General features: G+C 44.6%; 1 protein-coding gene and 2 long non-coding RNA genes across 3 annotated transcripts in view; 2 read left to right on the top strand and 1 right to left on the bottom strand.

The window, feature by feature from the left end:
* The window catches only part of LOC138959280 (uncharacterized), a 2138-nt gene extending 1189 nt beyond the window's left edge, over positions 1–949 (top strand). The window contains exons 2-3 of the long non-coding RNA XR_011453678.1: positions 242–416; positions 860–949. This is a non-coding gene — a long non-coding RNA (uncharacterized lncRNA). The remainder of the gene's footprint in view (positions 1–241; positions 417–859) is intronic.
* Positions 1–11934, top strand: part of LOC138959279 (uncharacterized) — a 27328-nt gene extending 15394 nt beyond the window's left edge. The window contains exons 5-9 of the mRNA XM_070330685.1: positions 6196–6828; positions 8028–8209; positions 8795–9295; positions 9965–10329; positions 10966–11934. Coding sequence (XP_070186786.1) covers positions 6196–6828; positions 8028–8209; positions 8795–9295; positions 9965–10329; positions 10966–11417 — 2133 coding nt within the window. The 3' untranslated portion in view covers positions 11418–11934. The remainder of the gene's footprint in view (positions 1–6195; positions 6829–8027; positions 8210–8794; positions 9296–9964; positions 10330–10965) is intronic.
* Positions 1217–5626, bottom strand: LOC138959281 (uncharacterized). Its single transcript, XR_011453679.1, has 3 exons — positions 5378–5626; positions 4648–4811; positions 1217–1255 (listed from the first exon to the last, which is right to left on the bottom strand). It is a non-coding gene; the product is annotated as an uncharacterized lncRNA (long non-coding RNA).
* Positions 11935–12165: the final 231 nt, after the last annotated feature.

Below are 12165 nucleotides of genomic sequence, written 5' to 3'. Positions count from 1 at the left end.
CCTCACAGTCCCATTGAAAATGTGTGGTGTGTGCCGAAAAGCAACTATATGAGATTCAGTCAGTGGGACCCTGAATCTACCTGGGGTTAAATCGGGTTATTGACTCTCATTGCATGAATTTTTAAACTGAATATATGACATTACGTGTTGTTTTTGTGATCCAGTGCAATTTCTGTGTATACCTTAGAATCTCAAGGTAATTTTCGAACGGGGCATACAGATGATACATGTTGCTTATCAGGTGTCAGTGCAGAAACTCCAAGAGGGAACGAAATTCAAATATCTGGAAAACCTGGATGAGGAGATAGACAGCCTAACAGCACATCCTCCTATGTTTGCTCGGACATCTACTACCTTCAAACTGCATACTATGCGTACACACAGGAATATGGACGACTCAACATTGATCAAAATGGGTAAGTAACACAACACAAACAGATGATTTCCATTATGATAGATTTATTTATCTGAAAGTAAAATTGACAACAGAGTGTACAATTTGTTTTCAAAATGAAATACGAAAATATCACATTGGGTTAAAAAAACAACAACACCATCATATATCATTAAAACTATTCTTTATTTCTAAACACATACATATCAGCATAGTTTATTCATGTAAACATCCTCATTTCGGTTCCCAGTCTATCTGAAATCAAGGTAAGTTATGCCCAACTGAAAAAAATAGCGATCACACAGTGCTTCAGCATGAATTTGAAAACCTGCTCTACGTCACATAGACACAGTGTGTCTTATGATTCTATCCACCCTCTCCAAACAAACACGTACACGTTTTCTCTGGTACGAATGTCTTAAAAGCTCAAACTAAGCTGCTGTTTTATTCTGACTTCCTTTGCAGGAAATACAGGCACGTCGCTTACCCATAACAGGCAGCTGGTGCGCTAGCGAGTGGGGTTTCTCGGCAGAAGCATCAGAGTACCATTACCAACCTGTGCAGTCAAAACAATCAGAAATACTTTCCCAAACGGATGAAGAGTGGGGTTCAAACTCCCTGAGCTACAGAAGGCTGAAATATACTTTTACAAATCGTGTGACTGTGTTGAACTAGTATCTTTGGTTGAACAGATTCCTGCATGGTTTGAAGATGATACTGAGTTGTCACGTGGTCCGGTACATGGTTCACATTCTGCAACATTTTGTTCCAGACTTTTTCCACTGTTGGTGTACTCCAGCATCAGGTAGTCAGTCCATGAGCAGCATAGCTTGTGTCCAGTATTGTCCGTTTGCCTGTTGCCTGAAACATGGTTTTTGGGAAGTAACTAACGATCTCTGCACACATTTTAACATGTGAATAAGAACAGAAAAGTTTGTCAAAAGTATACATAGTTTAATTTGCATTTACTTCAAGACCAGACTTTTTTCTCGTTCATTATTTCTTCATAAAGATTCTGGAAATTAACAAAATGTTTCCTCCTATCAAGGCCTCCTAACTTTTTTTTTAAATGCAGGTCGTTTTGTTGTCATCTGTGCATTACTAGCCTACCTCTTGCCACCCGTGCGGTCATTGCCACCAGGTATCTCAACAATCAAACAGTCTATACAGACTTAAAGGCACGTCCTTTTTCAAAACAGGATTGCTCACTACACAGATCTGCGAAGACTTTTACATAGAGAAAAAAAAGCTCATGACTTGAACATATTAGGACTGGGTGGCCGAGTGGTAACGCACTTGCGCTCGGAAGCGAGAGGTTGCGAGTTCGACCCTGGGTCAGGGCGTTAGCAATTTTCTCCCCCCTTTCCTAACCTAGGTGGTGGGTTCAAGTGCTAGTCTTTCGGATGATACGAAAAACCGAGGTCCCTTCGTGTACACTACATTGGGGTGTGCACGTTAAAGATCCCACGATTGACAAAAGGGTCTTTCCTGGCAAAATTGTATAGGCATAGATAAAAATGTCCACCAAAATACCCGTGTGACTTGGAATAATAGCCCGTGAAAAGAGGGATATGCACTGAAATGGCTGCGATCTGCTGGCCGATGTGAATGCGTGATGTATTGTGTAAAATAAATTCCATCTCACACGGCATAAATAAATCCCTGCGACTTGAATATGTGTGCGATATAAATTGCATAAAATAAACAAAATAAAAAATAAAAATAAATCCCTGCGCTTAGAACTGTACCCACGGAATACGCGCGATATAAGCCTCACTTTGATTGATTGATTGAACATATACCAGGAATAAACATCCTGACTGGTTTTTGGAGCTGAATTTTTTAGGGAATGTTTTACACGTGTGGCGTTTAAGAAATTAATTAATACAATTCTACATTCGCAAAGAGAGTACCCATACAGAGTGTTCAGTTCTGGTATTGTTCAAAACGGAAGGATAGCCATATCCGATGTAAAAGCCTGGTAAGATTTGAGATTTTAAACCCAATCGTTTACACGGGAAGGGCTGTCCATTTAAGAGGAGGCATCCATGCCTGGATGAGAAATACACTAATAACACAGAAAAAGCACGAATTTAACCTGCATATTCACAAAACTGGTTCAGAGGCCCGGCAAAGGGAACACATGTTAGTTATTTTAAGAGAACATCACGAAGACCTAATTATTAAATTAAAGCCTTTCTGCACGAATGTACATCTTCTATGAATTATATTCTAAAACACCACATGTGTAATTCATTCCACACACAAAATCCAGCTCCAAGAAGCAGTGAGGCTGTTGATTATTGGTATGTGTTCAAGTCGACAGATGATTTTACCTGTGTAAACTGAGCCTTGGCAGATCTGATATAGTGAGCAAAGACCTGCATTTTTTTTAAACGTGTTTAGAGGCCTTGAAATGGTTAAACATTTTGTTTATTTCAAGTAGTCTTTATGAAGAAAAAATTAACAGGAAGGCAAATGGGTTGAAATGCAAATTAGATTCCTTTTGACGAACTTTTTATGTTCTTCTTCACGTGTTACATTATGCGTACGTAGATCGCAAGATATTTTCGAAAATATTCATAGATAAGCCAATCTGCAAACGGACAAAAATTCACAATATTTATGAAGCCAATAAATTTGACTCAAGAACAAAGCTTATGTGTTTGAGGTGATGTGCATGGGTATGAATGTTGAATGAGTCCGTCAAAGATACCCTCCATGTCGCCTTACAGTGGAACCTACCATTACAATTATACATGTACCACCTTAAATTACCTTGCTCTTTCAAATGTACTGCTTAAACTTCTTGAACATGCAACTCTTGCTGTCTACCATAAAGACCATCAGGTCAACAACATACTCGTGAATGTTTTGTTTTGGTCTATAATTAAACATTTCAGAAAATACTCTTTTTTATATTTTTTTATTCGGAAGCATAGCCTACTGACTTTATTTGAAACTAGAATGAATACCCGCTTCGCCGGGAAGAAGTACTTAGAGCCGTACGCCGGCTTCGCCGGGTCCGAACAATGGACCCGCCAAGCTTAGGTCCCTCCCAGATTCGTGGAATGGGAACAGCACGAAAATGATTCAGTGGCCATAATGCCATTCCTGACCATATCGAGTCCCATCCTTGTCGACGAATGTAACCGTGTTAATCACCTTTGGAGGCGAACTCCACTCAAACAGGATTGAGCAATTTATAGCTTATCTGTAAGCCCTTTTGAACTGTTATGGCTTTTCAAAGGAAGGCCAGTACATACAAATACACAAAAGCCGCCAGACCACATCACAAACAGAACTGAACAATGCACAGGTGTTGCTCACATAGAGAGACACACACACACACACACACACACACACAAACACAGAGAAGCCGTATCTATAGAGAGATAGATGACAGTGTATTTTTCGCGTGGCTATAAATTGATTCGACCTTTGCACTTTTACAGTGAGGATAATTTACGGGTCCAATTTACGTTCGGGACACCGCGGTGACCTTCTAAAAATAGTAACAGAACGCCGGGAATATCCGAAGACGCCCCACTCATACTATAGTGCACCATACAAAGGAAGGGAGGTAAACGCTGAAAACCTGGAGAAGATGAGAAGATAAGGAAGAGTTACTTATAATGGTGAAATGAACACAAAAACCAAAATCGGTTCAGCGCTGCGCTCTGAGAGCACGTGTTGAAATATCTCATCGATGATATTGTGTCCGGGGTGTAGCTGAATATGGTGTCCAAATTTGAAAAAGATCCACCGAGAACTTTGGCTTTGATGTGTCGGTATGGGGGCCCGGGTAGCTGAGGTGGAACCAAAATAGCTGAGGTGGATCCAAAATCGGTTCAGCGCTGAGAGCACGTGTTGAAATATTGACCAGGTTGTGTCCTGTCCCGGGTCTACCTGAATATGCCCACCAAATTTGAAGCAGATCCATCGAGAACTTTGGCCGTGCATCGCGAACTCACACACAGACACACACACACACACAGACACAAGTCGTATATATATATATATAGACTACTTCGACAGATATAGTTTTGCAGGTTGACGGGAGGTGAGTTACGAAAGAAATTTCATACCACATGTCGCTCAGCACAGAAAGCATAAACGATTAACATGAGTAGAAATGAACTTGTACTTGTTTTCATAATGTATTATTTGGATGGTATCTGTCAAAAACACTTTCTCGATTTTTCCAAAGCTAGAATAAGGCACTAATTTTCAAAACAAAACAAAAATCTTACGATGAATGGCACGTTGGTTTTCTCCTGTGGTGATTCTGGACGGTAGGAACAGGACTGGTCAACAGTTGCGTTGTGATCACGGAGAACCGGGAAATCTGGAATGGTCACGGTGTCAGTGTCTAGTGACCTGTACTGACCAGTGGCCGTGAGTGATGATGAAAGGTCTGGAAGTAAAAGAAGAGAGAAAATGAGTGCGAGTATAAATCATGTATGCTTCTGATCTATACAGTACACTGAACATTTAGACACCCTCTGGAAGTCGTCTGGATGTGTATCCATGTTGTAGCAATTAGACTGGTTTTGCGTCTCTCAGTCAATGCAGAAAGATTAATTCCCTGCATAATTCGTAATCTTCTTGTCTCTAGCATGCAGGTGTCTGTTTACCTTTCCGGTTGCACATCCACCAAAAGTTTAGATCTGGTAAAAATAGCATTCAACCATGATTCCAGCAAACGCTGCCAATTTCATGAATTGATATCAGGGGATAGTTTGCGACTGAATAGAATAGATAACGTGACACACGCATTGTCCTACGTGTCCACAACCCTGACTACTTTTTACTCTTGCTCTTAGCTCAGCTCAGACCGTTCTGTAACTGTAGATCTAGCCTGTGGCGCATCTGTACTCCAGCGAATATCAGCTGGACCCAGACACACTGTTCTGCACCGCTGCGCAGCAAAACAATGTTTAAGTGTAGTCTATGCATGAAAATAAAAGCATGTACTCTGACCTTCAACGCATTCCTTCTTGTGAGATAATCCGCTGTTCGCATGTCGCCTCGGAGTTTCGATGGCTCGTCGACTGTACCAGCCTCGCGTAATACTGCCCTCTCCGGACTTTTATGAAGGGAAGACACTGCCAGTGGTCAAAACATTTGTTTCAGGGATGAAACGCCAACTTTTGTGCTGCAGAAAAATGGCGAAATCTGTGTCCAGAAAGTGCCCGACACTTTGAAATCTGCACGCTTGTGCTGCACACATCTCTTTCATTTCCACAAGAGACTCAGAGTTTTATGAGGGAAAGTGTGCTATGAAATGCCTGGGGACATTGACGAGTTGTTGCAGTTTGCGGATGCTCTCCACCGAGGCATTCTTTTCGGGCATACAGTGGTGACTTTTCTGTGTGAAAATCAAGCTGGTACTAGTGGTAGAATCAACACAATAACTTGTGACGTCACAGTGTACCGACGTCACAGTGTACCAAAAATCACGTGACCACTACTTGACCCCAGGCGACTTGTCTTGGTTAGCCCCGCAACACTAAATCTGCAACTACAACAACAACAATTTTTTTTCAATTTTTAAAATATTTTTCCAGAGATGTTTGTAACATTTGGCATTCGATTTTCAAGTTTTTGGGGATATTTAAAAACCTTGGACTTTTCCTTTAAACAATTATCTGCTGTGTTCCAGGCAAATATTGTGTGAACTACCAACGAGACATAAGTCCCTATTTGGTGTCCGTATTTTCACCGTCTTCATAGTTGACGTAGGTTGTGAATGGTATTAGAAGTGAGCAGGCAGTACACCATCATGTCTTTGATTCCAGAGAGAGTTTCTCAACGCCTGGTTCCCTCACCTTGAGAGCGAATCATACATAATCCCCCCGGCTCACATGGACACTGTTCAAGAGAGAATGGCATATATCGGAGAAGGTGAGCGAATCCAGGTACTGAAAACACAGCAACAAATAGACAGAGATGAGAGTAGAGAGGTCAGGGACACTGTCCGCATAGACAGAGTGCTGAAAAATGTCCACCACTGCATGAATCACATAAAGAACAAAGCCGCGAGGGAAAAAGAAATTATGGTAATTCTGACCCAAGCTAAATTTGGTGTATATGGTGCTAATACCCAAAGCATATATACTGGTGCAGCCGCCAGGAACACGAACAGCGTCAAAGCAGAGCCGTTGAACCTGAAGGATGACTTTGTTGACCTGCTCGCCATACATCGCGAGCGTGGGATAATGATGGCGGCAATCATACCTCAGACAGAAGACGACCCCCTTGCAGTTCAAGAAGAACTAAAGAAGGCCGCTGCTTACCTGAAGCAAGCCAGAGATGTTGTGAGGCGCTCTGTTCTGGGTGACCTGGTCACACAGCCAGCCCTCCACCAGGCCATTGTCCTGCCCGACACAACGAGACGCTGTCTGGAGGAGGTGCTGCTGAACATGAGCGATGTAAGTTAACTCTTAACCTACACTCGCTCACACACGCAAAAACGGACGAACGCAGGAGAGAAGGAGAGAGAGAGAGAGAGAGAGAGAGAGAGAGAGAGAGAGAGAGAGAGAGAGAGAGAGAGAGAGAGAGAGAGAGAGAGAGAGAGAGAGAGAGAGAGAGAGAGAGAGACCTTTGTTCACCAACGTAAAGTAAGGGCCAGTTCATAGCGCTATGCTCTTAGTCCACACACTGTGTGCAGTGTCCGTCCGTATGTCCGAACAAAAGACATTTGCAGACTTCTGGTATTTAATAATTTTCCGATTTGACCCCGATTTGATTGACCTTCGTCAAATGTTAGGGTCACAGCGGGGTCATGCTCATCAACTTTTTAAGTTTAGTTTCTTTCAGATATTTGGGTAACAAAGCCTCCATATTTCACACAAATGTGTGTGTTATTAATCAGCAGACATGACCAAAATGTAGCTTGTTTCGTAAATGTTCACAGTAATAGCATGGACATGTTTGCTGGACAAGATGATCACCACTGAACATATCTGGAATATTACAGGTCACACTTTTGATCAAGTTTTTTTTCGATTATTCTGATGCCAACGTTCTCTTGAACATTTAATTTATGAAGCTGAAAGAGGACTTTTTTAATTATTTTTTTATTGGGGTTAAGTCTTAAAATGTGGGTTAACTTACAGAGGTTATGAACAAAAACAAAACAAAGGGTCTTATTGGGGGAGGTCAGGCATAGATGGGGGTGGTTGTATAAGAAGGGAGGGACTCTTGTGGGAGTGGTGGTGGCAGGAGTCTTCCATGGGGGAGGGGGGGGGGTCCTAAAGGGGGGGGGGGGGTTACATTGTTGTGGGACAAGACGAAGGCGAGTCGAATAAGCATTTGCTTTTTATTTTTTACTGGAGCTCTAAGAACAGTGACCTTGAATAGTAGACGTCATTTTTTTGTCGCGAAAACGACGTCAATTGTACTTTACGTAGCCTAATGCGCGTCAGCACAAACGGGAAACTCTTTTCCGAAAAGATGGTTTGCTTTTGTCCAGAAAGTTGTCTTTTAGGCTGGTAAACACTAAAGCAGGAATGAAGAGATTTGCAACTCAGGTAGGCCTAATGTTACACTGTCTTTGTGTGCATCGTGTATTAAACCACCCCTTGTGCCATTTCCCGCATTGTTTACAGTCCGTGTGTGTTGATCTCAGTTACAGGAGTTGCAGGAAGGCCTCAGCGTCGAGCCAGGTCGGAATGTCAGCCAGATATGTCTTTGTGAGGACGACATGGCTGACCAGACAAGGCTCGACGCGTGGTGGAGGGCAAGCTTTGAACGGAATGAGGGCGGGGACCCTGCCATGGATGCAGCTACCTACACACAGTTGGTTGCCAGGTACGTTGCATAGCTGTATCATATCGGTGAAGCGCACGCACGCACGTTTGTTATTACTTGGCCTGACGTCATCTATCTTTCTTTCTTTCTTTCTCCTGACCCCCTTCCCCCCTCTCTCTGTCTCTGTCTCTGTCTCTCTCTCTCTCTCTCTCTCTCTCCTCTCTCTCTCTCTCTCTCTCTCTCTCTCTCTCTCTCTCTCTCTCTCTCTCTCTCTCTCTCTCTCTCTCTCTCTCTCTCTCTCTTTCTTGTTTCTTGTTACGAATTCTCTGTTTTGATCTCGCCCTGTCTATCCCTGTTTGTGTTTTTGTTCGTGGTCTTTGTGGTGATTGTTTGACTTGCTTTGATTTGTTTATTGCTTTGATTGATATGCATGCATGCATGCATGTGTGTGTGTGTGTGCTTGTGTGTGGGTGTGTGTGTGTGTGTGTGTGTGTAACGGTATGTGTGTGTGTGTGTGTGTGTGTGTATGTGTGTGTGTGTGTGTGTGTGTGTGTGTGTGTGTGTGTGTGTGTGTGTGTGTGTGTGTGTGTGTGTGTGTGTGTGTGTGTGATATACCTAATAATGTGTGAATGTGTATGATGACAGATTCTCCATACCACTGACAACGGTTGAGCTATTCCTCAGCAGACAGCCAAGAGTACAGCTGTGGACCCAGGGCCATCTTGTTCACGCTGTTGGAATGGAGCATGGTCGACCAATGACATGCATCGCTCTGTTCCCGCAGCAGTTTCAAGTCTTGGAGGAGCCGCCAGACGACGACGACGTCGACGTGAGGATCCTCTGGGGCCCGACGGGCACTTCAAAAAGCATAGTCTTGATAATAAAAGGTTTTTTTCTGCTGAGGAAGGGCTGCGGCACCGTCTTTGTTCTTCAGACGAGTGATGATGGCGCTGCTGCTGCTTACCTTGTGCGTCATCAGGTGAGAGAGACTGCGGGACAGGGAGCCGGCAGCGTGCAGCTCGTCAACATGGCGGGGGTACGGGACTGGCGGGGATTGACAGAGGAAGGCGAGAAGATAGTGGAGGAGCTGTGTCAACACGCACAGACACACGGACGCGTGCACATCCTGGCCGATGAGGCTGAGTGGTAAGAATGACGCTGTACACTGAATCTAACACTGCCTCCTGTCACTCTTGTGTTGGCCGGTGTGGTCGTGTTCGTTGGAAGGAAGTCTGATAATTCACAAATGTTATTATATTCACACCTGTTTTATAACAAGGTCATTCCTGGGCTTTTGGTCGAGAAAATCGGAAGATTTATGTAGAAGTAATGGCTCTTTATTTTGAAGTTTGAATAATAGACTGGGGCATGTTTATTAGATGTAAAATGTGAATTCAGCAACTGTCACTGCGGTGTGTACTGATCAGTGATGTTATCAATCTGTCCGATCAGGCGCCACCCTTTCTCTGTCTGCCATTGGAAAAACTTGGTCAAGGTAACGAAGAGTGGAGCGAAATAACGTCATTCTGTTTACGTCATTATTAATCATTGCGTCATTTCATTTCAGGTTCACTGTGATTCTTATCCTGAACAGCAATCTTTGTGAATTCCTTTTCGCCAAGCGGTTTTGTTTTGTTTTGTTTTGTCAGTTTCGTAATTCCAGGTGAAATCAGCACGGACACACCTGTCCGTTCTGTTGCTGTGACGTCATCACGAAGATCTACACTGCGTTAAAACAACCGAGTTTTGTGAGAACTATAACACACCTGTCTGTTCTGTTTCTACACACTGACACACCTGTCTGTTCTGTTACAGTGACGTCATCGCAGAGATCTACCGGGCGTTAAAACAACGACACGTCCGGTTCACCTTGTGGGCAGCAGGCGTTAAGCTAGATGTACCTGCCGACATGGAGCGTTACGTCCGCAAACTGACACAGCCCCTGAGAAGCCCACCTGCTGTGGTGAGAGAGGTGGAGCAGGCTGACGATATGAAGGATGGAACGGTCCCGGCCTACACCAGGCCGCCAGTGTCCGCACCGTGCGACGGCCCACCTGTCCTGACGGTTGGTCACTATGGTGATGACTACAGTGACAGACAGGGACATGAGGGTGACTATCCATGGCGGTGTGCACGGTGCGGGGAGCTGGTGGCAGACATGCTGCGAGATCTTCGTGTCGGTCAGTACACCTCTGTCTGTCTGTCTGTCTGTCTGTCTGTCTGTCTGTCTGTCTGTCTGTCTGTCTGTCTGTCTGTCTGTCTGTCTGTCTGTCTGTCTGTCTGTCTGTCCGTCTGTCTGTCTGTATCTGTCACTCTGTCTGTCTCTGTCTGTCTCTGTCTGTCTCTCTCTCTCTCTCTCTCTCTCTCTCTCTCTCTCTCTCTCTCTCTCTCTCTCTCGCAATGCAGTAAGTGTCAGTCAGGTTGGTGTACAACATTTCGATGACGTCATTAAACTTACAAGAAATATTGATATTTGCGTCATTAACTGTGACGTCGTTACATAATATCGTCACAAGTCTGCCAAGGTGAGGTGTTGAACCCTAAATAATATAAAATTGTTTTTCCTATTTTCAGGTGGTTGTGGTGCTGCTGATGTAGTTGTAGTCTCTGTTCACGTGTTGCTGCAGCCGGTGTTGGTGCGGAAGTTAGACATGGGTCGTCGTTGTTGTTTGTGTCGTGGTTGTTGTTGCTGGTGATGGTGGTGTCGTCGTCGTCGTTGCTGTTGTTGTTGGTGTTGTTGTTGTAGTTGTTGAAGTCGGTGTGGATGTATATTACACAACGACGATGTGATGTTGACGGTGTGTGTGATGTTTCAGGTTGCGATGACAACGCTCCCCACGGGCAGGGCGGCCTCACCTACAGCGACGTCTTTGTGCTGGGTGAGATGCACTGTGACACAGACACACCGGATGATTACTTCAGGTCACCAGCACCCTTCATCCGGGGCCTCGAGTCACGCGGCGTCCCCACCCGTAAGGTGGCTCATAACGACACAGCGGCCGTTAGACAACTGGCTGAAATGACATCGTGTCCCACACAGAGAGCGGCAGGTAGGGGTCGAGACGAGGCGGTGACGGTGGCCCATCAGAACACAGTATGGGGCTTGGAGAGACACGTCGTCGTCTACCTGGACCATGGGTCTGGTGCTGGGTATGGTGGTGGTAATGCTGACCATACCGGCCGCCTGAGATCCATGTCGCGGTCCACGGCCCAGGTGATCTGGGTGAAGAGTGTTAGAGACATAGACAGCGACAGCGACACTGAGTGACACCCACATCTCGTCACCGCCACCACCACCACCTGTCTCAACTACACATCCCGCAACGTCCAACGATGTCTAACAACAACCACAACAACCACAACAACAACAACAACAACCGTTGAACTGAAATTCAGCATTTTATTGACTCCATTTACTGAAACTCAGCAATACCTGTCCTTACAACCTGCCGCTCTCTGACAACTACGACGACAACATCATCCTCTACCACGACATCCACCACCATCCGCCACCATCACCACCGACACCGACAACAACAACCCGAGTGACATTTTTATCGTTTTAAAATACGGAAAGAAAAATCTCTCAACACATCGCTTGTTGTTCACTGACAAGCGCATGATTTCATAATTAGCGTCATCAAGAAATGACGTCACGGACAGACAGTAAATGTTCTAGGGACAGTGGTATCCATGAACATGCTAACAAGAGAGAGAGAGAGAGAGAGAGAGAGAGAGAGAGAGAGAGAGAGAGAGAGAGAGAGAGAGAGAGAGAGAGAGAGAGAGAGAGAGAGAGATGGACAGAGAGAGAAACGGACAGAGAGATGGACAGAGAGAGAAACGGACAGAGAGATGGACAGAGAGAGAAACGGACAGAGAGATGGACAGAGAGATGGACAGAGAGATGGACAGAGAGATGGACAGAGAGAGAGATGGACAGAGAGAGAAACGGACAGAGGGATGGACAGAGAGAGAGATGGACAGAGAGAGAAACGGACAGAGAGATGGACAGAGAG

The sequence above is a fragment of the Littorina saxatilis genome, linkage group LG2, assembly GCF_037325665.1.
Source record: "Littorina saxatilis isolate snail1 linkage group LG2, US_GU_Lsax_2.0, whole genome shotgun sequence".
Lineage (NCBI taxonomy): Eukaryota > Metazoa > Mollusca > Gastropoda > Littorinimorpha > Littorinidae > Littorina > Littorina saxatilis.
This window is presented reverse-complemented; position numbering and strand designations above follow the sequence as displayed.